General features: G+C 42.2%; 1 protein-coding gene across 3 annotated transcripts in view; it reads right to left on the reverse strand.

Moving 5' to 3' along the window:
• The window catches only part of LOC121607097 (tight junction protein ZO-2-like), a 77,950-nt gene that overhangs the window by 36,809 nt on the left and 14,061 nt on the right, over nucleotides 1–27,080 (reverse strand). Inside the window, exons 1-4 of one of the 3 annotated variants that reach the window (XM_041937771.1) lie at nucleotides 15,462–15,613; nucleotides 7,955–8,008; nucleotides 3,188–3,312; nucleotides 2,798–2,900 (exon numbers count right to left, since the gene is read on the reverse strand). In XM_041937771.1, the coding sequence (XP_041793705.1) occupies nucleotides 2,798–2,900; nucleotides 3,188–3,312; nucleotides 7,955–8,008; nucleotides 15,462–15,554 (375 nt within the window). In that variant the 5' untranslated portion in view covers nucleotides 15,555–15,613. Of the gene's footprint in view, nucleotides 1–2,797; nucleotides 2,901–3,187; nucleotides 3,313–7,954; nucleotides 8,009–15,461; nucleotides 15,614–27,080 lie in introns of those variants that run through there. The other 2 variants (XM_041937773.1, XM_041937772.1) reach the window with 2 other exon arrangements.

The following is a 27,080-nucleotide window of genomic DNA, read 5'->3' on the forward strand; positions in this document are numbered from 1 at the left end:
CATAATTAACACTTAAGCTACAAATTCACAATTTTAAGTTTATGGGCCTTTAAATAGCAGAACGTTTAAGAAGGCCCACTGTCGGTATTAGAATGATTTACATTCTACCAGTCAAAAAAACTTCCCACTTGCTCCAGAACAGGAGAGAGGCATTGTTCCAGTCTCAAGCTTTTGGTTGGTAATCTTCTCTTATATGTGTTAAACATCAGTGGATGATTCATCAACACAAGAAACGCATTTGATAACTAGAAATACAGCAGATACAGAAACAGATGCATTAAATTGATTAATTAACATTTGAGAAATGACTGAAAACAGACTGAATTTACCAATTTTTCTCACTATCAAAAACACACAACAGCATCGCAATAGGTTGACTTTGTCTTGTGAGCTACCTGCTTGGACATTTGCACACCATCAGTTAATGACTGCAACTGTGATCTGTGTACTTTTGCCTAGAAATGATTTCTGGTTGTGTCTGTTTTTTGGTTTAAAAAAAGGACAAACGTGCACAGACAGACTTTATCTGCTGACTGGAAAGACAACGCTAAAAGAAAGACAAAAAAAGAAACTTTAAACTAAGTGGCTTCTCTGTCTGACTCTCTCGGACAGCAGCGAGAGTAAAGATGCAGCTGGGTGCCGTGAAAGTGGCGATTCAAAGAAGCAAATCAGCGTCCCTCGACATGTCAGGCTTTTATATTTAACTGTGAGGAGCGGTGAGATTACTCCAGTGTGCACGCAGGAGAGAGCCGCTGCTACTTTTAGCGCTGCAGCAGCGTGAGGGGCAGCCAGGCAGAAAACCTGAGACACTACTCTGCAAGAGACGACCAACACACACACACACAAACCCTCTCTCTATCTGTTGATGTAGATGTAGCAAATAGTGAGCGCTGCTCCTCTGCGCTCTTTCCCTCCTCTGTGCTGGCTCGCCATGCAGCATTTGATTAGATTTGTGCTCTCATCCCCAACAATTCAAAGAAAAGTGGATTTATTCTGTAACAATAGAAACTTGGCAGACGTTCCAGGCCGTCTCTTTCTCTTTAACCCTCTAAAATCAGCAGAGGGTTTAATGAGGTGAGAGGAGAGTTAACGCTGACTCCCACCATCCCACCACACCGATATTTACTACATGTCAAAGGTTTATATACAAAATACTAAACTTATTGTTGCAGCATCCTAAATATGCTTTAAAGGGTAAATAGTGTTGAATTTACGTTTCAGGAGAGAATGAAACTCTTAACAACAATCAGGGTAATTCAGGCTACGTCTAAAATCAATCATCTCCACATAACGCAAGTTAGCTGACCAAAAGTGCTGTGTATGTATACACGTGCAGAACAATGTCATTACCATTGTGATAAAAGCAACAGCCGGGCCCCGTGCATGATTCATGAACTCCCGGCACTGATCCTGCTCTGACTTGATTATCCAGAGGAAATCTGGTTTGCAGATTTGCTTCAAGGAAAAAGTCAGCTATGCTTCAAATGATGAACTGAAAACAATCTATGTTCCACTGCTCGTCCGGGTGAACAAAAAGCAGAAGATCAAGTACTTTCAGAATAATATCATATCATAATAATAAGTCCATAATTACCCAACTGTAACAAACTCTGCCGTAAAGGCTTTTATTTGTATATGTGTGTGCAACACCTAAATGAGTCATCATACCCCTGCATTGGCACTGTGTTTGTTTGTGTTTGTGTGTGTGTGTGTGTGTGTGTGTGTCTAGGGGGGCTGCTCACAGGTCACAGCATCACAGCACTGACACCACTCACAAGACACATAGACCCGGTGTTTGGTGCTGAAGGCGTGTCGGCTCCCTCCCTCTCTCTGTGGTGTGTTTGTTGAGCTGCAGTGATGAGTCAGTGATCTGCCTCAGACCTTTCATCTGCTCGGCCACTACCGACTACAGCCCGCGGCACGCTCCATCCTTCTCAAAGAGGCACACCGACCCCTTTGGTAGCAGAGTAGTGCACACAGCAGCCAAGCTCACAATCATACAATCTTCCAATAATTAGAAATCATTGAGGAAATCAATGATATTTCTTTTGACACTTCTCTTATTAGTGTAAAAAGCAAGGCTAAGCTCCCATTGGAGGAAAGCTTCTGCAGTAGCTCCATTGGGGCTACTTGGGGTTCCAACAAGACGACTTACTTATCTGATGAATTTCAGAGCTAACTGGAGTTCATGATCATTGGTTTATAATCAGAATCTGCAAACGCAACCAACTGTGTTCAGTGGAACGCAGGCTGGAGGCACCACCTTTTTTCAACAACACTACTCCTTCATTGTGAACTTTTTTTTCATGGCATGCTGAGATGATACGAGGAAACTGTGAGCTGGGAGGTCACCAATCTTAGCAATGGCACAATTTCTCACAGTATTATTAATATAGTCATTTACATGTGCATTGCCTTTTTAGTTTGAAAATGTAACATTTAAAATGATGTTTAATTCAAGTAAATATCACCTTGCTTTCAAGTGGTGAGACATAACTGAAAATGCCCAATAACAACATAAACAAAACTTGAAGACAGAGGAATTTGGCTCCTAAATACCGTGATGAAGGGAGTGTTGCAGAGGAAGATCCATCAGCGTGGCTGAAACAGTCTGAGTCAGTGCTTCACAAAATGAAACACACATTGACTGACACTGTGCATTCATTTTCTGTTGCAGATGGTTCCTGCCCTACCCGAGGACCCCCCTGGAGAATCATATTTTACCTTCCAGTTATTAGCATCAGAGCTGCGAGCGTCCACAAACATTGTCTTAACTGTTCAAAAGGTTCATACTCACTATTTTGGCCACTTTGCCACATTTACGGAGAGACTGCACAGCAAAGGAATGAGGCACATTGTCCATGGGGATGGAGTTGACCTGAATGACACGGTCATTCTCACTGGAAAGAAGAGACACAAAGAAATGGGAGAATTGTGAGAACAAAAATCAGAAGGTGTTTTACAAATAGTCAAGCCCTGCTTTGTGCATAATTCCACGAAACTTGATCTATTTTTTAATACATTTTTTGTGTTCTTGTGGCCCTTTTTTGCAAGTTACTTTGCAGAAAGAGCTCTCTGTCAAACTGTCCAATACAGGAAAAAAGCCCATAAAACAAAACGAAACCGCTCACAGCAGCAGTCCACTGAGGCACTGAGGAGGACTTTGGCCAGTTTTTGACACACTTACAAGAGTAATCCATCTGCTGGTCCTCCCTGCAGCACATCTGACACGATGATCGACGTCTCACCGTTGTCCACGTTGGGGTTGTCACGCCCACCTGAGACAGCGATGCCAAAACCCATCTTAGAGTCCTACAGAAAGAAAAATCAGTTAGCAAATTCAGTACATTCAGACCGAACACGTCTCACAGCAGCACTCAGCCGAACTGGGGCGAGGGTTTTAACTGCTGTCATGGCAGGTTTAACTTCACATGTGTTGGAGGAAACATGACTGCTTCTGGGATTACGCTCGCTGACAATGTTTCATCTATTCCACAAAGCATTACCTCCATGTACTGCACAGACGTCGTAGGGAGGCGGTTGGGATGCATGGCTGGACTCTGACACCAGAGAGGAGTTTGCGTCTCACATGAACTGAGGTTTAGACTACTATAAACATCACTTAAGGTTAGGGAAAGATCACGGTTTGGGTAAAATATCAAAAGAGTAAACAGGGCATTGAGTTTGTTCAATATTTAACTGAGACCACCATCGTTCCCTCATCTAAATCAAGTGCTCTGAGTTGCCTAAAACAAACCAGGACAAATCTTGCCACAAGGTACACTCAGTAACAATGTTTTGTCATTACCATGTTGATAAAAAATTGAATTTCTCTCTAAATGTTATTTGCTGTTTCACAATAGTTGTACATAAAAAGAATTTCAGGGTTTGAAGAGTCAGAGTTGCTGATGTGAATGTAAGTAGTGGAGGAACCCAAGGGGGGGTTAGCACGGGTCAGGACAGGTCTATTTTTAGAATAATGTTCATCTGCACTGTAGAAATCTGGGCTGAAAGAGATAGCGTTAATTTATTCCATGAGCAGATGTATTTAATAGCCTGTAATTGAAGAGTAAAAATTAGCTTTAATGTTTCGTTAAGCTGTGATTAAATGTGGATTCTTAAGTTTTTTCTGACTCAGATGTAAATTTAAAACCAAATGATCCACGTTTGACCAATCTGATGGAGAAGCCACATGCCTCATCGTAGCTATTCATCAGATTACAGACTGACAGAGGGGGATTTGGAAGGGGGGTAACACAAAATGACATTTGTCTATAAAGTGATTTTATGATGCTGTAATTCAGCTTGAATGTCTGATACGCAGCTGTTCTCTATGTGGAGATAGCCAGAGATTCTATAGCAAGTGCAGAGTGTAAAGGTGATGATAGGCATCCCTGTTGAGTGCCTCTCTTCAGTAAAAGCTTTCTGATTATCATTCAGCAAACCCTGTAAACCCAAGCACAAGAGGAACCAGAGGATCAGCGGAAAACACGAACAAACAAATCATACTCCTGCAGTGAATTACCGCTCTGACAGGGTTTATATCATAACAGAGGTGGTTCTTTGTGTCATTCTTTTTATTATTATTTATTTGTATGTTGTATTTCCAAACTGCATTTGTCCACTAATAACAGTAGAGAGATTAAAGTGAAACTGTGCCTTTTATAAATGTGCAAAAATATAGTCTTTCTTATAAAAATGAATGTTAATGATGCACCACACCACTCTAACTTATAATAACACTATAGCCTATATTTCTGAACTGGTCGGGTACGACCACCATAAACCATGAAAAGAACAAGAAAAAAGATGACCACAACAAACACGTCAGAGGAAATGCAATAGCCACCATCCGCACATGTAATGCGAGCAGAGAGAGACTGGCAGAGGGTCAGCAGGCCAAAAAACAGTTACACTAAAGAAAGAGGAGACGCAGCCGCCGGGTTTAACTGTGGGCAGCTTGAGTGTTTTGCAGAAATACAGGAAATACAGGTACATGTTCCACAGAGGTATTAGCAGTGCTCAGAAACAATACAGGTACAGTGTTATCCAATTACCAGGCTCAAATCCAGAGACATGTGGTCTGGACTAAAAACTACTTCAGACTATAAGAGGAAGAGCTGCAGGGCAGAGATAACGATTTTATTGTTTACTGTCTGTCTATGTGCTGTTATTACCTGTCTATAACTGGTCTACATTGCAGATTATTAAGTTCCCTCACAATTTAGTGGATTATTTGTTGTACATATATACATCATAAGGGACACAGTTAACATGTTTTATACTTCTACTGAATATAATCCACTTAATCTTATTTCCACATATGCATTTTGTATGTGTTAACACCTTGAAAGACAGACATCATCACGTCCATCCTTGTGCGAACTTTGCCAGGTCCAACACACTTTGATAAACTGTGCTGTATGTGGGGTGCTCAGCCGCTCTTCAGGTAAGACTTTCACACTCAAACACTTGTCTTTGGCAAGTGAGAGAACTGGCCGGGAAAAGTCGGTAGCCCTCCCTGTCAGCTTGCTCTTGACCGTCACAATGCCATAAAGGTCAGAAAATGTGTGCACTCCAAGTACAGGGCTGGCTAGTTTGACCACAGAGATGACAGTGACTGCTATCTTAAGCACAGTTGGATTTAGGAGGTTTAAGAGACTCTTCATCTGGACCGTGTTGGATGAAGAGGCAGTTTTTGTGCGGGTATTAAATTTTTCTGCTATTACTGTTTGTAAGTCCAAATGCTATCATTAGGAGAGGGAGCGCCACAGAGTTAGTTTTATTTTGCAGAAGCATAAGAAACACTATATTACATCAAGTATCAGCTCGACGTACATTTCCTTGTCAATCAATGAAAGTGATGTGCAGAGTTAGCACAGCTGCTACTGCACATCACCATCCTGCTTTAACGCAGCTGGGGAGGATGTCCCCCCTTTCATCATAGAAGGCAGGATATTAGGGGGGCTCCTATAACAAGGCAGGGGTCCCCGATGCCCTCTACAGGAAGTCGCTGGCAGGGTATGTGGACAGCGAGCTTTTTAGGAAGTGGTTTGTCGGGCATTTCCTGAAGTTTGCAGTGAAGGAGCGTCCACTGCTGCTCGTCACAGATGGACACGGATCCCGCCTGGATCCAGAGGGAGGCACAGAGGTAACATCAGGTCGGATAACAGCAGACCTAGCCCACCTCCTAGCTGAGATCAGCTACACCCCCGACACTGGCAGTGAGGAATCCCACTAAGGCCAAATCACAGACGGCTCAGGAGACGTCCGACATCACAAAGGATGCAGAGTACCGTGCTGCAAGGCTGGAGCCCAAGCTCTGGCCAGAAGAGACAGACAGCAGCAGCGGACTGAGGACACCAGTCCAGCAGCCACTTCCTCCACACTGGCTGGAGGCTCACACCCCTGCCACCAGTTCAGGCTCTTCCGTCACCAGCCCCTCTGGCCACTCTGCCTCCTGTTGTGCCTCCTACGGTCACCCAGTGCCCGCACCCAGCACCACACCATCCCCAGCGAGCCTGCCTGCTCAGAGACATCAACATCTTCCACCATCTCCTGGTCCACAAGTGAATGGTCAAACATACCTATCTTATATTTGGATTGATGTAAATGAAATGTATTCACTATTGTGATGCATGGACATTATTAGTACGTATTTTAATAATATTATAATAAATGATGAAACACTGAACTACACATCACATGAACACATCTGACTCATTCGTTTGGATCACTCTCTGCACATTGCACATATTCTTCATACTCGGTATTGCTTTCATTCGACACAGACACATTTAAAATATTCTTTACATATTTTAAATGTTTTCTTTACTGGGTATTTTCTATTCATGGTTTTTCTAGATGGTTCTAGTGCTGTTTTACTGTCTTTTTTCAAAATACTAAGACAAATTCATTGTATGTGAAAACTTACTTGGCAATAAATTGATTACTAGACATGCTAGTAACATCGTCATGAGTAATGTCTAAGTTTTGTCTCTTATTTATACAGCTGTCGACCCTCCAGCAGAGCCTCTCCAGCACTCCTTTACTGCCCAGCTCCTCCTCCCCGTCTGCTGAACCCATGACATCCACCGATATTCGCTTAACGGTAACAGGATCAGGAAATATTCTGACATATAGTTGATATTTCTTTCTGTGAGAAGCTCACACTGCTGGAACGTGGTGTTGCCAGCGCAGGAGACCTGGCCCCCCTGACAGTTGGGAGGGATTGATTTTCAAGTGTCCACTGCAACAAGTGGTTTCACACCATGTGTCTGGGAGGAGGAGCTGGACCATGAATACCTTTGGTGTTTGGATGTTTAATTTTTTTTTTCATCAATTTCTTTACTTTTTTATTTGTGTTTTCAATTTTTGTCTTATTTAGAAAAACATTACCATTTGATAAATGTTGCTATAAATCTTAGAAACGAATCTTTCTCTGTACTGTTTGTATTACAGGTGTAAGTTGTAAATACATACATGGTGCATGTGAGAGCAATTGCAAAATTTAATGCATGAGCAAGTATTTTACAAGTCATTGAAATGAGACGCGAGTTTAAGAAAACATCCAGCAGGTGGTGGTATTCACTCAAAATGGGAAATAAGGAGCATTTACTGTATAATTTAGAGTTGTTGAAGCATGAAATCATATTTTGGAGGAAGGAAGTACAAGTCCCCGATGTGCCGACAGCGAGGTGAACTGGACGTCCGGTTGTGGACACAGTTAGCGCGTGCCTAAATCACTGGCGGCCGCGTCCTTTTACCGACTCTGGTAAAGCCAAAGCTAAAGCAAATGATTAAAACGATGTCTGGCTACACAGGTAGGAAGTTTGACTTTTCTTTAACTTCATTAAATTAACTGAAGTTAACTGCAGTTAAAAGTGAAATTTTCACAGACTGTTAGCATAAAAAAATGATCCTGTTTTAATGCAGAGTTAGTGGCTGGACTCACCCGCTGCAGAGTGACTGTGAACTGCTCCCAGACCATCTCTTCTGTCCCTGAGCTCTGTAGGGAACACACAAACACAACAGGGTTAGTCAGCGCTTCAACGCCAGCTACAGAATTAATTCGGTAACAAAAGTTTTTGCAGAGAACCATCCAAAGAACTTTTCACAGCGCTTTTTCAGACTCACAGTTGACTTCTCTCCATGAATTATGCACATCGTACATGTGGGATATGACGATGTGCGCTGTGAGACTAGATGTAGAAATGTTTCAGAATTTATAAATAAATGAATCTACCACCAGAGATTCTGCCAACCCCCTATACACCGGTGACCATTAATAACTCTGGGATTTACTACAAATCACTGGGCAGAAGTGTTTAATAGCTATAGTGGATTTTTGCAGGATTTTTGCATCACTGTATTTGATTTGCTGAACCAGAAAGAGACACTCCTTTCTGGTTATTTTATCCATAAACACATTCTTGATAGATTTTACAGAAATGTATTATTATTATAACACAAATTCTGTGTGTGTGTGTGTGTGTGTGTTTGTGTGTGTGTGTGTGTGTTTGTGTGTGTGTGTGTGTTTGTGTGTGTGTATACATTCCACAATACATCTAAGCATGTTGATTCTCTATAACTGTATCTACAAACGTTTCATACAATAGCTGTGTGCATGCTGTGGTTAGAAAAAAAGGTTATTACATTCACTCACTGCTTTTTAGGAAGAGTTATGACTTTTAATGAGTCTCTACACATACACACACGCACGCACACACGGTACAAGTGTTTGTTCGCACTTTTCTGCTAAGAGATCGTGTTTACACCTTGTTCAACATGGACGGGGATGGCGGTTTAAACTGCTCATCCTCCAGCTTCTGGGAGAAGAGGTAAGTGAGAAGTCCTGGAAAAACCTGCAGTTCCACATGAAGGTAATCCAATTTGCGGATAAAGTGCTCAGATCCTTTACTTAAGTAAAAATCCAAATACCACAAAAGCCACTGACACAAAATACTGCTATAAGTTAAAGTACTGCACTCTAAATGTTCATTGAATTTGCATAAGTGTCATCAGCAGAAATACACATGACCCAGGATGGTTCCTGTGTTATATAACTAGATAATATTATCAGATCATTATCAAATATCTCAAATGCAAACAGCATTTCATTGTTGCTGCTGACTGAGGTCACTATTTTAAGTAATGGTACAAAACCTCTACAATATGATGAATGGTCATTACGCTAATAAGTAATTTGAAATAGTTCGATCCTGCTTGCATGTTTAGGCTTCAGCAATAATCAGACATAATAATATAATAAAAACAGTGCGATGAATGTTCATTCTACCCATCGAGTATTTTTACTTTTGATACTTCAAGTACATCTAGCTGGCAATCCTCCTGAACATTACTTCAATATAATTTGGAGAGCAGGTATTTTTTACTTATAATTTTACTTTAACCTTATAATTTAAACATTAACTTTTCCTCAAGTAAAGGATCTGTGTATGACTGCCACTGCCTACACCAATACATCATATCACTAGATTATATGTTTTGTGTAATGAACTTGCAGCTGTCACATGAAGTATAGTTTAGTAAAGAATTTCACATTGTACTTGAGGACAGAACATTAGTAAACACTGACTTTGTCTCATTTTAAAAACGTAACAACAGCACAAACCAGGAAGGGAAAAGAAAGATGGCGCTGCCAGAAGAAGAAAAGGGTCTCTGAGCCTGGCTCTGGAAGCTCGGGGAAGCCCAGAAAAAAAAACACCTCCAGAGGCAGAGAGGGCAGCACGGGACCCTGGAGCCTGAACCTTTGGTGGAGGCTGCCAGGGTGAAGGGGACTAAGAGTAAAGGCACCAAAAATAGTGATGGACCAAGAAAGAGACAGAGGCTCTTCAAATTGGACCAGAGACATGAGGACACCACCGCATCCTCCGTGGAGGCTGTGAGACCCAGGAAGAACAACACCAACACACAGACAGCTGCTGGGTGACAAGACACGATCTGTATCTGTGATTCAGGAGCTGATGGCAAATTCTCCGGTGTGTGTGTGTGTGTGTGTGTGAGTGTGTGTGAGTGTGTGTGAGTGTGTGAGAGAGAGAGAGCTCAGCAGCAACAACACACAACTCTCTCCAGCAGTTAACATCGCCGTGACAACACAACAACTATGGAGGAAACAGCCACATTAAACCCACGTTCATCTGAGGATCATCAACGAATGATCTCCAGCTTGATCAATACAAAATTTATTACACACACACACACACACACACACACACGTGGGTGCTGAAGTTTTAAATGTAAAAAAATATTTAGACCTAATTAGCTTATTATCATTTAATATTTTTAATTTCTTACACAGTTAATGTTATTTCTATGAGTCTCCATCAGTGTGAGCAGACTGCCAAAAACATGGAAAATCCAAAATGATAATTAGATATTTAAGTAGAAAATGCTCTCAGACCTCAGCGGATCTGAGAAGCTCTGCAGTGTAGTATACAATACTTCATTCTGGGGCTGGGTGGTATGATGTATATAATATATACTAGAAATGTGTCCACTGGTTAAGGTTTGGCAATACCTTTCCACTATGGGAGCTCTCCTTTATTCAGTCATTCACAGTATGTGCGCTGCTGCCCTGCTGCACAGCGCACGAGTGCAAAATATGAGGGACAACTGAACCTATTGTATCGTCAGTGTATTCTTAATGCATTTGATTATAAAACACACATGCACGCACAGTGGAGGTAAAGGGCGTGTGTGGGTGTGGGAACTGACCTCTGTGAAAGAACAGTCAGTGTAATGTCAATAACAGCAGCCTGCATGTTGTCCTGTCTGTCTCTCTGCCTGGCTGGTGTATAATTTTAATTGGACAGCTATTCGAGCAGACATCTGCCCTCATCCCTTTCCACCTCACTGCTCGCTCTCTCTCTAACACACACACACACACACACAGACACAGACACACACACCAAATAAGTGATGTGTGTGTGCTGCGCCCTGATGACGCTGATTGAGGCAGGCAGCTCTGCTCAACTTCAGCTGCTTCTAACAAGAGCCGTGACTGAGAGACAATAGAAGAGGACAGACGGGCCAGTGGGGGACCATGTCATTGTCCCTGCACAGTATACTACATTGTATGCTACACGATGTGTGAATCCTTTAGTGCTGGCACTACTTGACACCTTCGCCAAAAGCCTCACTGGTGTGCAGAAAATTCCGCTTGTCTGTTTATGAATAAACATGAAAACGTCATAAACAATACAGAAGTTTCTGCTATTTAAAGAGAGACTGAACAACAGCTGAAAACACTGACATCACTGTTGACAGCTGACATCACTGACACTGACGTGACTTCACCTAAGAAGTAAGCTGACTTACTGCACGCTGTCAGAGACACAACGCTTCAGTCAGCTACCTTTGTTCTGGGAGTGGATCATGGATTAGGCACATCGATGCCTGGCGGATAGAAACGTATGTCTGTTTAACTCCGTGCTGACTGAGCGCTGGGAATCAACCTTGTCTTACACACAGTTTATTGGATTAAAGGGCTCAGTCTGCTCTTTCACTACCACCAGGAGAGAAATGCATGTTCTTCTCACAGCAGCCCTACGTGTTGTAGTGCTGGACTCGGGCCTTGATCACACCATATGAATGTTTTGGAAAACGAACGATTTTCTTCTTGGTCCTCTGAGTCACACACAAATTGCATTTAACGCCACTGAAATGGAGATTTTTCCAAACTTCAGTTTCTGTGTATCCGTGTGTATATGTAAAACGGAGAGACAATGATATAACGACTTTGTGTAATGAGCGGCTGAAACAACAACAATGGCGGACTACAGGTCTGTTTACATTTGGTAAGCACTGCTAGGCTATGTGCCAGAGAGGTATTAAGTAAGTACACAAACCTGAATAGATAAGAAATAGCTATAATTATGTGTGTTTTCACGTAACTACCACTAAAGTAAAATAAGCTCCCTGAGATGATGAGAATATTCTTGTGGTATTAGATGTATTGTTGATCTGACCTAAGGCCTAACTTTGAGGCAGACAGTAAAGCTGGCTTTAACGTAACAGACCCTCCCCACTCTCAATGCTCTCCTTCTTGGTCACAGATTTAACAAAACTACTCTGCAGCGCAGCTGTGACTGGTGGAACTTAAGGGTTACAGAAGAACAAGTCCTCCCAGTTTAAACAATTAAATACGATGCAGAGGTGGACGTTATACATGTTTCACCGGTGTCACATTCTGCCACAACGTCTGAAGTACTGTCATTACCATGGCAGATGTTTTAGCATATTAAAAATGTACTTTACTCTGGCTGCGATAACATGCAGGTTGAGGGCTACACACACACACTCATAGAACTGGAGTTACATTCAATAACTACTGTTTTCCTCACTATAATGCCGTAAGGCAGCATTATCTTTTGTCAAACAGATTTGTGATACAGCCTCCACATGCTGCTCAAACACACAGAGTACGTGGGTCTGACAGAGGCTACTCTCACGATCAGGAAGCGCTCCTCCTTGTTTGCAATGCTTGACCATAAACAGACTTATCTTTTTCATTCGTTTTTTCCAGCAGAACATCTGACTCCATGCAAACAGCCACAAAGTCCTCAACAAACTCCTGGCTCCCATCTGCCGATGTGGCTGCAGCTCTGAGAGTCTGATGAAGTCATTAGCTCTAGCTAGCATGCTGCCACTCTCTCTCTTTGACTCTATGACCTAACTGTGTGTGTGTGTGTGTGTGTGTGTGTGTGTGGGAGGGTGTGATGAAAGCATGGCAGCATGTTTTTTTTCTGTTCATTCCGCATAGGTGATGTAAAAAAAAAAAATTCATAATGGTAGAGAGAGCCCTGATTTACGTAAAAAGCTTCCACATTTTGGCAATTCCCACCATATTTTACGTTACTGCAGTCGTAAAATATGGTTACTGAGGTTACGTTACTGAGTCCTGACTGTCACTCAGGGGAAGTTTCACAATGAGGTTTGTGCTACAGAAAATCTCTACTTCTATCATTTTCAACTGTTCATCAGATTCAACTCTTTCCAGTTAATCCAAATTATATGAAAGCACTAGTTACTGTGGCACCAAAATTTAGGAACTTTTTCATTATTAGAATATTTATTTTTTCCAACACTCTGTACTTGTTGCAGGTCAAATGTGTCTCCAGTGGAAGTGACGATGGATGACGAAGGTGAAGTTTATAATTTGACTAAATGGCTTAAAAACATCAAATGTATGATGCTGCAGCTGATTGGAGGTCTCATTTAGGTCTCATTAAATCAGGTATATAGCTAAATAGCATAGGACTAATATCGACATGCCATTTCACAACTACAGTGGCTCTATAGTGTCAGACAGAGCAGAATTTAGCGGACATAACATTGTCTATAGTGAGCAAAATGCCCCAGAATTTAAAAAAAATGTGAATACATCGCTGGAGTGATGTTTAAGTGTACGTGGCAGCTGGGAACTATTCATAGAATAATACATATGCATTGTGCAGGGCAGGTGTATAATACATGTTAACATTTGACCCAATAAAAACAACCATAGATTAGCTATCTGCCCTGATATGTATGAAATTACAATGAAATACTTGAGATCTCTCTGTAAATGTGTCTTGTACACTCTGCAGGTCTCAGGGTTTTGCGACAGCATACTGCAGCCCCACATTTCTCATCAGACCTCTTGTTTTAATGCCAGAGTTCACATGAAACCACCAAACCATCAACCACAAGTCAGCCTCCCACTACCACCACCCTTAAGTCGGCCCAAGGGTGCTCCAAAGATGGGATGATGATTCCTGGTTTATTAGGTATCGAGTACTGAGTCAGCATCGTTTCACTTTCAAGTATCCTTTCAGTACTGTGATACTACATTTGGTATTTGTATGAAATCAAAATGTTGGCATTGTGGCAACACTATTACTTACATGTATGTGACACCGACATTTACAAATTAATGTTCTTTCTCTTCTGCAGACAAAACCAAACACTAACATGCACACAGTTCTCACTGTCTGCTGTCTAATCACTATCAAATGGCACCAAACGATGTAAACATCACTGAACATCACTCCTTGTGCCTTGAGCTTCACTGCTTCACTGTCAAGTGAAACACACACGCGCACGCACACACACACACGCCTACACTCACACACACACATGCACATGCACAGAGCCAGTTGCAGGTTGGCAAAGTCAGCAACACTCATCAATAGTTCATCAACTTCTCACGGCTCGCTCACAGCTTTCTAACACTCGGCCGTACTGCACCTCGACAGCGTTGCTATGCTGAATCTACTGCTCAGCCTGTTGGGCCTTTTGATTGCTATCATAAGGATTTCTGAAGTGAAGATGACGGTTTTAAAAAGAAGTGAGGTATTTCAATGATGAATAGACTTAAACACTGCATCTTCTGTGTTTGATAAAACGCTTATTTAGCTCATTTAGCTTAAGTTCAGAGCGAGAGAGTTCAAATAAACAAAAGCAAAACACAATCCATCAAAAAGAAAGCAAAAAAGCTGGTGCTGTGTCCCATCTCACACACACACACGCACATTCACAATTCATAGATCTCTAAAGGTTGAGTCTTTCAGCTGATTCATCATCAAGCTGCACATATGACATAATTTAAATATTACATTAATGTTAATATGTATGAAGGATATGCATCTCATCAACATGTCATCTACAACATGGACATCGAGTAAACTTAATTTTGTTTAGTGTCACCTAATTATTATTGCTATTGTAGTTATTAGCAAATCAGCAATTTTGTGATATCCAGTTTTGGATCAATTCCTTGTCCTTAAAAGACAACTTCAACATCTAAAACTATGCATATTTCAGCCATTTCTAAAGTCACCATGCTATAAAACAACTGTTATTTGAATTTAATAAATTAAAATCAATGCATTCAATTCAACACACACGCTGCTCTCTACTATCTATCCATTCATCCATCCATCCCTGCATGTCCCACCAATCTGAGCAGACAGGAGTTCCCAGCAGGTGCGTAGAGGACCACCAGGCTGCCTTTCAGCTGTTCAGTGTCCAGCCCCCTCAGCTGGATCCTGGCCCCCCCATCGGCACCACTGCCTTTCCCTTCCCTGCAACCATCTGAGGCGCCGATCTTGCCCGTCCCGGCCTGCCAGCAGCGATGCCAGCTGGGGTAGACAGCGCAGCAGCCGGTCGGCAGCCACTCTGGACTCATGGCTAGCAAAGGCGCTTCCTCAGCGCTCATGTGAGCGGAGCGGCCGCGGTCCCCCCTGCCCCGTCAAACCCGCTGCCCTGATCCTGCTTCAACATGGTCTGGCTCAGTTTGGGTAGTTTGCACGGCATCACAACCGAAGCAGGCGTCCCGCCGGAGTAAGCGCTTAACCTTTCTGCCTCGGTGTCCTACCTCCAATCTGGATAAGCCTGTGCAGCGGCGGATTAGCCTAGCCCCATGGGGGAGGAGAGACTAAAAATAACAGCAGACTCACAGCGCCTCCTCCACCTCCTCCTGCTCCCGTCCCACGGAGAGTCCTGAGCGCTCGCACCGCGCTCCTCCACTTCCTGCGCAGGCCGGATGACATGGCCAGGTAGGAGCGGGATCCACAGGTTCAAAGGGAGAGACCGGCTCGAGGACTGCCCAGCAGAGCTCTCCGCCTGTCCTCCCTCCACCCCCTGTCTGTCACTCTGCACACTATCCTGCTGCTTTTCCTCTTGACTCTCTCACTCTCTGACTCGCTCACTTACTCAATCACACACACACACATACACAAACACACTTTTCTTATATCATACTTGTGAGGACCCCCCCCCCCAAACAATATTCACTCCCTTAAGAATCACAGTCAACATTTAATTCCTATGAATTCTTCTGCGGTGTTAACATCTGGCCTTATTCAAGGTTGTTTTTGCATTTATCCTCTTGAATTTGTTTGTTGTTGTTTTAAAAACCTATAAAAAATAAGAACACCCAAATTTGAATTCATGAGACATGCCCACACTCCATGGTTTGTTACCCACATGTAAATCTTCTGCTGGCACAGACGAGCAGTTGGACTAATGGATAATAAGCAGCAGGGTGCTGGGCCCAGAGAAATGCACAGCCTGGCAGGTGGACACACACACACGTCATGAAACATCATCTAATATCAAGCGACCAGTAAGCTATTTGTGTAATACAACAGCTTTGAAATGTCAAAGGATAAAGACCTGTTCTCCTATTAATGCAAAACTATGTCACTTTTAAATATACAAAAGTATATTCTTATAAAAACACCCACTCTAACCCCAGCCCCTTTTTCTGAAGTGGTCGCCGCTCTCCAAACATGCAGCCTGACGCCAACATCACGTCTGTGTTCCAAGCAACAAGGTGCAAACAAGGGTTCAGAGGGAACAGCACAGACACTCCAGACTCAGTCAGCAGCAGTGGGTGAGCAGGAAGCAAGGAGACCACAACAAACATGTCGGAGGAGATGCAACAGCCAATATCCACCTCTGATAAAGCTCAGCTCCCTGCTCGGCACCACACGGCAGGCACACAGAGCTAAAAGAGAGGACTCTGTGACTGCGCAGCACTCGGTCCACACTTCTGCAACCATCATTCCACAGTGCCCTACATTCATTACCGATAGAGACATCAATAGCAGCAATGCATGGCCTGAAAAACGAAAATCATTCTGCTGACCATCCAGTGGCGAGCACTGGGTCATGTTATCGTCACTGTCCTGCTCACACATGGTCAGATGCTGCTGGAGCTCCTTCTGCACTTCTAATCTCGTAAGTGTGAGCTGAGAAAACATAAAATGCATTAATCACTGAGTGTTCAAGTGATTATGTAGCCTGAACAAAGGCAGCAGAAAAAATACGTACAGTTATTGAAAATGTGCAGTTTTTCCACTGCTGACAGGAGAGCCAATGGATGGACATGTTGATGAGTGGATTGATGGCTGGCAGTCACAGGGCTTCCCATTACAAGGCCATAATCTTACTTTGTGCGCCAGTATGTTTCCTGCCGGTCTGAGCAAGCGGCGAAGTGCAGCGTAGAGGCTGGTGGAGGATGTAATCGCCTCTGTGATGGGCTGGACTGTTTATAGTAATTACACTAATGTCTCAAAATTGATGCGGTTAGGATTTGTTGACGCTAACATGGTTCACACAGCGAAATGATAATAACCGGCAAACAACTAAGTGGTTAATTTTTCCAAAGATGGATGAGACAACTGGGTGGCTCTGTGCCTCCAGGCCCACACTGATCCTCCGCCAGCCTTTAAAATAGATGACACGTCATGCTCTGCTCTCAGGTAGGTCTCTCAATAATTCATACATGAAAAGTACAGTAATTTGGCATCCTCTCCTCTGCTGTGGACACAGTGATGTGTTCTTTAATGTATGTATGTCACATATACATGTTTGGAACGCGGCTGGTTAGTGTTTTTTAGGCCGGCGTGTTACTGCTGGGAGACAAAGTGTTCAGGCACAAGAGATGAACCTGAGAGGTGCATCTCGGTTGTATCAGTGCATTTTAGACGTCAGATTAGCTGATTGTGCTGAGCAGACAAAGTGAACTCGGTGCAGAGAAGTGTGTGCGAGCGGTTGTAAGAAACTGCAGCCTCCGTCTCAAAGCCGCTCTCAGTATGACGTGGGGGGTGCTGCCTCGTTCGGTTCACTCTCCCTCCCTTTCCTCTCTTGCCTCGTGGGTAGTGTGTGTGTCTGCGGGTGGCCCTCAGAGCTTCAGACAGGCCTGCTCAGTGCTGTCACAGCACATCGTCATCACGACACCCTCGCACCAAACTCAATGCTCTCTCTCTCTCTCTGTCTCTCTCTCTCTCTGGAGTACCAGTTATTGACACACTACAAGTGGAAGACCCCTTTCACTATGTAACATTTTTCCCCCATTGTTGTTTCATAAATATAACGGTTTAATGAAAACATAATTTTGACAAGTGAGGTTAGAAAAAAAAAAGCATATTCAGTTGTTCAATATCTCGACAAAATATTGATCTGTGTATTATGGCAGCACAGGACAGCACAGAAATTCATTTCTGGTATATTTTTAATTGCATTTACGAATATTTTTATTGCATGTTGGTTTATTTTATTCTAGTATCTAAATTTTATTTTATAATCTTTCTTATTATCTTGTTTCTAACATGGGGGTTGCAGTGCAAATTTCATTGACATGTCATGCTCAACGACAATAAAGAAATCTTGAATCTTGAATCGCAGCAGCAGGGTTACAGACACCAACAGAAAACTACTGATGTAATTAAACGGGCCGTGAGGTGTTCATCCAGTCTGGTGAAATCGCTTTAATGTAATTAGCTGCTAATTAAGTGTCAGCAAGGACCTGCAGTGCTACTTTGGTGTTAACTACACGTTCACACATGGAGTCCGCACACTGACACATGACGTATAAATAACTTAGTATTAAGATAGTGCAGACGCATCTCAGCTTGCAATCCCTGCTATTGGATTTTGCCGGGGAACATGGAAAATACATTTCACGCAGCCACGACTGTCAAAAAAGTTCAAGAAAGGATCATTTTACTGTCATATAGTATTATCACCTGGGTTTCTGTCACCTCTATGTCGTGAGAAAATCACAGAAAAATGTTAACTAGCTGCTCCACTGACAGCTAAAGGTTTCTCTAGCCGCAACCTTATCAGTGATGATGTCACAGCATGTATTATCTATTAGCTGCCAAAGGCAAAATACGGCTTTGACATCAATCATGGCTGTTTCTCTCTCTAAACACTGTAACTTCTCGTGGCAACTTCTGAGGTGCGGCCAGTAAGCAGGACAATTCCACGTCTTGTGTTGCCCGTGTGATGTATTACAGGACATGACGCCGTCTGCTTTGTCTCTGGAGTAAGAACAAACACACGATTACAGCTTCTAATTTAGAAACAAACATAATGCGAAGAAATACCTTCCATCTGTTCTCTCTCTATTAGCTATTTTAAAGCTGCGACATCTGATCAAATATATTAGTTTTATTTCCTTTTAATTCTCTGTGCATGGCTGCATCCTCAGTGTCCATTTATTAACTTTTTTCTTTCATTCTAGTGGCCTTGTCTGTGCTTGACTTGCCAAATTGCTTGAAAGAGCATTGTAGGATAAGACGAGGAATATGTTTTGGTTTTTGAAATGCTGGAAATAATAAAATGTACCTTTTTTTCTTTTCATCTGATTAATAATTGATTAATTGAAGTAATCCATCATTACAAAATGAAACAGACAACACAAACAAATAAAAGGCGCTCCCTAATAAAGGCTACGTAAAGAGCACTGAGGAAGGATGGACCAATCAGCTGCTCTTTTTATAGAAATGCTGTTTTAAGTCACAGACATGTTGATTTCCTCATTGTTGCTGTTGAGCGATGAGACTCAACACTTCCTATATTTGTTCCACATTAAAAGTCTCTCAGAAAAGGCCCCGTTGTGCTGCTAGAAGGGTTTAATGTGAAAAATCTTTGCATCTTTGTATCAAACAGTGACTGAAGCAGAGCAGTTTTGTTGTGCTGATGTAGTCATGGACATTATACTGAACCGATCTGGAAGAAAAATTAAGACAGGAGCAGCAAAACAGGGAGGCTTTTTATCAAAATATGATCAAACAATAAAACAAGAAACCAGGAATAAAAAGTCTGTTCCAAGTCTAATCATATCTGTTTCCTATAGCAAATAACTAATCAACTACATTTTTTTTTTATAAAGGAAATAACCTTTTTAGTAATTTATAATATGTGATAATCCAAAACTGTAGCTGCTTCCAGTTTCTCCACAGTGAGCAGCTGCTGCTTTCTCTGTTACTGCAAACTAAAGCCCTTTCAGTTTTGGACTGGTTTTCCTTGTTTTGGTTCTGTGAACAGCCTCTGGACATTCAGCTTGAGTCTGGACATTTATAGAATAAAAGATTTAAGGACTACTGTGTTAATTTACTCTTTAAATGAAATGTATGAAATTAACGGCTTTGTTCTATTCGTCCATTACTCCCGACAACTAATTCCTCTATCTGGGGACTATGGATTAGGCAGTTTAATCCTCCATTGTTGGCTGTTAGACTGGATCCACTTTTCTGTCAGGCATTTTGACTCTGTCTTCCCCCAGTTCTTCAGACTCACTCCATCCTCAACCTTAAAGCTGAGAGCAACTTCTGTCATTGTTTTACCCCATGTCTTATTGAAACACTTTCCTTGTTGTAAATATTTCAGACCTCATCTTTCCATTATGAATAAAGAACAAGTTTCCTCCAGAGAGCCAAAGAGAGGAGGCTAATGGGATGAGAAAAACTACGGCGGAACAAGAGAGGGCTGCATCTTTACTACGTGCAAACAGTGCTGGGCATGTAATGGATGCTGGGAAAGACGAACAGGACATTACTGCTCAGCACGACCTGCTGACCTCCACAACCGAAAACAGCAGAGACAAAGTGAAGTAAAAATACACCACATTTAGGCTGAAGAACTTCTTGTGCTTCAGTTCAGTGTGCAGTGAAAATCAGATGAGAGTTTTTCTGTAGTGTTATACAACCGCTGTTCTTAGATCTGTATTCCAAAAATCTTTAGTGAATCAGAGATGTCAGGCAGAATTAAAGTGAAAGCTTAATGAAGCTGTGGAAGAGGCTGCTGCAGAATACTGGGCTCAGAACACTGCAGGTGACAAATGAAGACAATGTGGAAACACAACATATGGCGGGCCGATGGACGCAGCAGTGCGGCCATATACAGTCAACAAATGTCAGCTTGTAAAAACATGCATTCTTTGTATAACTCCTTCCTTGGAGCTCAAACACAACACACATCGAGGTTAAAAATCACTGGGACAACTGTGCTAGATACAGGTAATTACCCTCTAAGTATTTTGCTAATTCCTCCCATTCATTAACTGAAATGATTCGTTAACTGATCAATTAGTCAATCAATCGATGATTATGATGATGAATATTCTGCATTGAGCTGCAGCTCAATGCAGAATATTCATCAAACTGAGTCCAAGTCCATCTTAGGCTGATGAAAGCTAAACCAAGTCTCACAACAACCCACATCTGAGCCTGAGAACTTGAGTCTGAGATCAGATTAGATGAGATTAACTTCAGTGAGACGTCTCGTGGCACCAGAACGAGCACAGCCTTGCCTCTGTTGCCACCCTCAGGACACAGATCACTGTTGCTGTTAGTGTGGCAGAAATTGCTCATCTATTATTTATGGCTTCAGCAACAGATCGATAAAATCGACAAAAACTGACAATAAAAATACAATGACAGGGCACTGTGTGACTACATCACTGCAACCAGTCCAAGCTGAGGAGCACAGCTAGTGCATGAGCACTTGAAGAGAAGATATGTTGGAGCTCTAGATGAAGGGCAACCAGAAGCACATTCAGGATTCAGATAACACACGTTACTCTCCTTCTGGTCTTTTCTGGCTAACACTGCGGCACCGCAACCCAAAGAGCACGTCGAGTGTGTGTGTGTGTGTGTGTGTGTGTGTGTGTGTGTGTGTGTGTGTGTGTGTGTGCCTTCTGCTGCACCAGTCATCCTGCATAGCTCAGCTCTAACTCCATGGCATGCCATTAAAGCAATCTGACATGACATAGCCTTTTAATGTTTAAACTGTTTAGTACTTTAAAGTGAAACTTTTTGCACACACTATGTAGATTTACATTATTCTAATTTCTAAATCTCTAGAAGTCTGCAGTTTTGAGTATATACAAAAGCACTGATTGAGAAAATGCAAGCATTGATTTTTGTGTGATGGTAAAAAGCCCAACAGTCCCCAGCTGATTTTCTTACATTAAAAGACTGAATAACTGGAGCAGTTTGGAAACTCCACCCCCTGTCCCACAGTGTGCAGGGGGATGGGGTGTGGTGAAGTGAGAGAGAAGGCTTTCATTAAAATGGAAGTCTAATCTTCAAAGAGGAGATGAGAGGCCGAGCGCCCAGGGATTCCCTATCGCAGACTGTGACCTTTCCAGCCCACATCAGCGCAGAGAAGGACGAGTCAGCAGCGGCGGCAGAGGAGACTGCTGGAGGAGCTGAGGAGGAATCAGATAGAAGAAAAAAAGACTCTCTGGCTCAAACTCTGAAAGTTCAAACGGCGAGCAGCTCACCGCAAGACCACTGCAGACGCTCTGCGTGCTACTATCTGCATACTCTCAAACCAAATATCATTCCCAGACCTCAGGTAACTGATCCCATCTAACTGAACTAATCTGCAATTTCAAAGTAAATAATAAGGTTGTTTTTATTTTGCGCAGTCCCAGTGTTTGTAAGGAACAAACAACAGTGACCATGTTCCCAGCTGTTCTGCTGTTCATGAGACCAAAGACTGCTGTATAGCCCATAAATCCCCATAAAACCCACAGCACACAGGACTTATCAATAGTAATCTTCCTAATAATAGGTATATTCATTCAGCCAATCACATGCCACCTGCTTCTCTTGAAGACTTGCTAGTGGCCCCTAGAGGCTGTACTGTTCATTGCAGCCACAATATGAAAGTACCGGGAGGAGCAAATGACACACAGCTGTTAAAGCCTCCCCAGTCTTACCAAATGTAAAGTTTGACCAGAGGTCGAAAGATCAGAAGGTCACCATTACAGCATAGAGATTGTGTGGACATGTTTATGATATTTTGTCAAATATAAACAAAAAAACTCTGCTGAAATTAGCAAAAGAAAGACCTTGATAAATGAATTTCCTACAATCCCACAGTCATGAATGTTGCGCTCTCAGGTGCCACAGCCACTCCTGCCGTGTCAGAGCGAACACATCCACAGTGACAGAGGAAGATGTTCGTGCTGACCACAGATGACGGTAGTCTGTGTGAACGCAGAAGCTACTCGGTCTCACAGCACCTGTCTGAAACTGGCTACCACACAGAATTCGTGAAAAACTAACATGTTCGCTTCTGTCCGACCTGCACAGCCTGGATGTGAAAGTGCTCCTTCGGCTCAGCGAGGGTCACTGCTAGCTTCTGATTTACATCATCAAAGTCCTTTAATCTGTGGATTTACCACAGATTAAAGTAAAAGTAAAATTGGTTTCAGGGAGGAGAGAGCTGCTACTTTTCCAAATTCACAGTTAACTGTCAAGTTTTGTAGATTATACCTTTGTTTTAATGACGTATTATGACAATATTTTCAACACATAACCGGGGCTACGTTCTTAAAAAGTGACTGTTAATGCTAATACTGTATGCCAACATATACACACAGTATGCAGTTTGTTGTCCCTTTACTGCCTTCATGGCCATACTGATGGGATCTGCAATCAAGCAATATTTCTGCTCACGGTTGCACGGCTGAGTGTTTTTACATGCAAAGGAGTTGTACATTTAACAGTCAGCAGGGACTCCTACAGTGAGAGCAGCTGGCTGTCTCAATCATCAATGCTGGAATCAGCCTCTAAAATCCATTATCTGTTTGGGCTTTAATTACGACCAGGAGGTTGAATTTGAACAGCCAGAATGTCATAATCCAAACAAATTAACATGCAAAAACTTCTTTCTATTATATGTCTGAAATTTCAAACTCATACTTCTTGGAAATAAAGATTTTTTTTCAAAATAAATGTGAAGCCCAATGGTTCACTGTCCATACAGATCAGATGTTAAGATCTATGTAGGCAGGGGTAACAGCAATTATTTAGACAGACAGACTCTAGAAGTTGTAGGAACACTCATCCTCAGCCAGCCTGTGTGTGTGTGCTATGCTAATGCACAGTTCTATAAACAGGCAGTAGGTCAGGATATACACATATCTAATGAGGCAGGAGAGCTTTGAAGTGGAAATGTGGCTGCAGGCACAGAGCAGCACAGAGAACAATAACACCTCTCTGACATTAAAGCACTGGCGCTTTGCTAAAAAAAAATACCAAACTTGAAAAGATTGCCTTTGCACTGCCCACAGTCCAGATTCTGTGTGAATGTGCGCAGGCTGAGCTCGCTCTAAACTTCTCGTTGAGGCTGAAGCGGCCTGACAGTTGCTGATGTGCGGGGAGCGGGTCATTCAAGCTAACTAAACAGCAGCAAGGTGAGGGTCAAGGTCGTCCTGCAGGGCGCAAACTCTGAAATACCGCAAGGCTCAGTGCACACAGCTACGTTATTATACAACCCCGTTCAAGAAACAATCGGGCATTTTGTAAAAAAAATGACACTTCTTAGCTCTCAAACTTGTAGTCATGTGAAAACACTGATGCTGTCGATTTCCAGCAATACCTTTTTTTGTTAATCCCGTACTGTACAAACATGTTTTCCTCCCAGACCTGTCGTTTAACAAAACATAAAAGCTTCTCAGATGCTAAATGTCTAATTTACTTTATTCAGATAAGTTGAAGAACTTTATCTGAATAAAATACATTCTGAAACTTTGGATTTTAACCAGGAGCTATCTGATCAAAGAATAAGTAAACAAGACTCCACATGTGAGCAGACATTTGATGCCAGCTTGCAATTAAAGTATTGAATAATGCTCCTGTGCCTCAAAACGTCAAAACAACAAACTGAAATAACTACATGAGAACAATGCATGTAACCACTTGCACTTATTAAAACTGAGAGAGGATACAGGGGAAAAAACAGTCCATCAGATTAGATGCATCATTTGTAATGAGAAATGTTACCACATAATACAACATAAATGAAATCAGAAAGGATTCTGATTAACGACATGCATTTTGTGTTCCTGGCTTTCCTGGAAAAATACAATTTGTGCTCATGTTCAAATCTTGTTAAAACTTCAACCCTAATCTGGAAGTTTAGCCTATTTTAGAACAAAAGCCGGAGGGAGAAAACTGCTAGCATATCTCTGCTGAAAAGGTCTTACAACAAATGCATTAAGGTCTGAATTGCATTTGCTATCTTGTTAGCAGGTTTATCATCAACTCATCCAAGAGTCCCCTGTGTTTTGCTCAGAGTCAGAACAGAGCTCCACTGAGCAACGCTGCTTCACAGATGCTGCAACATCTCGGTTTTACATCGCGCAAAACATTACAGTGTTTTCTTTCGCAGAATTGTTTAATTAAGAGCCTGAGGGTCATGACAACATGGACACTTTTTACAGTTTGCCCACCAGAGCGCACTGACATGTTCATTTTTACACTGTAAAATAGCGATTCATATTGAGTTATAATTAAGAAGACAAACTGTTATCAAGGTCAGTGTCAGGCAGCAAACAATGCTAATTTGTCAGAGCATTCATGTACAAAGATGTGTGTCTCAGCAGCCCCTCAGCCTGAGCTGCTCAAAGCACACCCACATACTCAGAATGAAAACAATGCAAACATTGTGACATTACACACAACATTGACCTGCAACCACACAGTACATCTGCACAGGCATGCACACTCCAACCCACACACACACACACACTAACACACAAACTGCATTATGCGCACAAGGCCATGAGAACCAGTTCCATCGAGCCAGCAGTCGCCTGTAGCACAATTAGCATAACGCACAAAACACACAATACGAGCAGTGGGTCAGTTCAGACACTGCTGAACATGTGAGTACTGAGTGGTGTCAAACTGCCGTGGGATTGGTTTATAGAGCTACCAAAATCCATAAAACAGCAAAGCTCAAGTATAGTTCTGCACAAGCAAGAGGCACGTATAAATATAGACAGCTTTCTAATAAGCAAGTGAAAACTAGAAGACAACAGTCTGACAGTCTGATTTTAAAGAACCACACCATTGTTTTGGCATGCTTTAGTCCATTTAAAACAAATCACATGATATACTTAACATTACTGCTGACTGTTATCGAAATCATGGCAAAGTCGTAGATTTTTGAGTGGGTTGTTCCTACTTCCCGACCATTATTTCCATTAATTTCAGCAAGCTCTGAAAATCAGCGGGTGGCACGGTGGAGTTGCACGGTTGCACGGTTCTGAGTTGTAATAATAATACTAACAAACTTTATTTGTATAGAACCTTATATGCATGAAATGCACAACAAATAAATCAAATGCACCAAGTACTTCACATAAAAAAGACATAGAATGAGCATGAAAACAGGGGTAGAAAGGTAATGTAAAATAAGATAAAACCACTGAATAATAGTAATAAAATAGTTAAAAATACAGCACACAGAAGAAGGCGGGAAAATTTGAAGCTGACACATCAAAACCTCAAAACTACGTTCAAACAGCCTGGAAGCTTAAACTTAAAGGAAATTCTGTTTCTTCATGGCGGAGAAACAAAAAGACACAACAGTTGCAGAAATATAGTCGTGAGTCAGAGAAAAGCATTTTCACATGGTGTGCTCTAAAAAGAGGGACCTCTTTGACTTTAATTGAATAACCCCTGCACTGGGGACAACACACACACCTGGTGGAGATCTACACTCTTCTAGTGTCCACCAATGGCACAGAGTGGGACGAGGAGGAGGAGCATGGGGACGAGGAGGAAGAGATGCTAGAGCATGCAGAGGGTGAGGTGAGCAGTAGGAAGGGTATCAGAGAGAAGATGTCTCCTCTGGTCACCTCAGCCATCTGCATTGTTCTCCACTGTATTAGCTCAGAGCACTCCAACAATAAGAGCGGAGTGTTCCCACCTCACAACACTGTCTCTGTCTCAGGGTGGAGTTGTGCTTCGACAGTGAGCCTCTCTGAAGAGCTACTGTCTGCAACACACACGTCTTTATTCAGACTGCCATCTATTCTGGAGTTTCTCTGTCTGATGTCGTTTTATATTCTCGTTAATTCTGTCTTCATTATGCTGACGTTGGATCCACTTATGTGATGACAAAGGCATACCCTGAACTTTAATCAAACGCCAGGAGATGAAGAGAGCTTGAAGTGGTCCAAGTGAAAACAAAAAAGAGTATGGATAAATAAAATGTATCAGTATGTTGGCAAAAATGAATATCAGCCAATTTATTATCAAAATTGTCATAATAACCGATTCTCACACTTCAAAATACTGGGAACATCTGGCAAAACGGAGGCGTTGATCGTCTGGGGAGCATGAATGAAATGTCACTGCAACCCGGCCTGTAGTGTGAGTGTATTTTTGTCCTGTACCAAAGTTTAGGAGGATATGACTGTCTGACCAAATGGTTGGCCAACTTAATCCTGCTAATCACAGCTAGCAGAATAAAAACACACA

This window comes from Chelmon rostratus, chromosome 5 (assembly GCF_017976325.1).
Source record: "Chelmon rostratus isolate fCheRos1 chromosome 5, fCheRos1.pri, whole genome shotgun sequence".
NCBI lineage: Eukaryota > Metazoa > Chordata > Actinopteri > Chaetodontiformes > Chaetodontidae > Chelmon > Chelmon rostratus.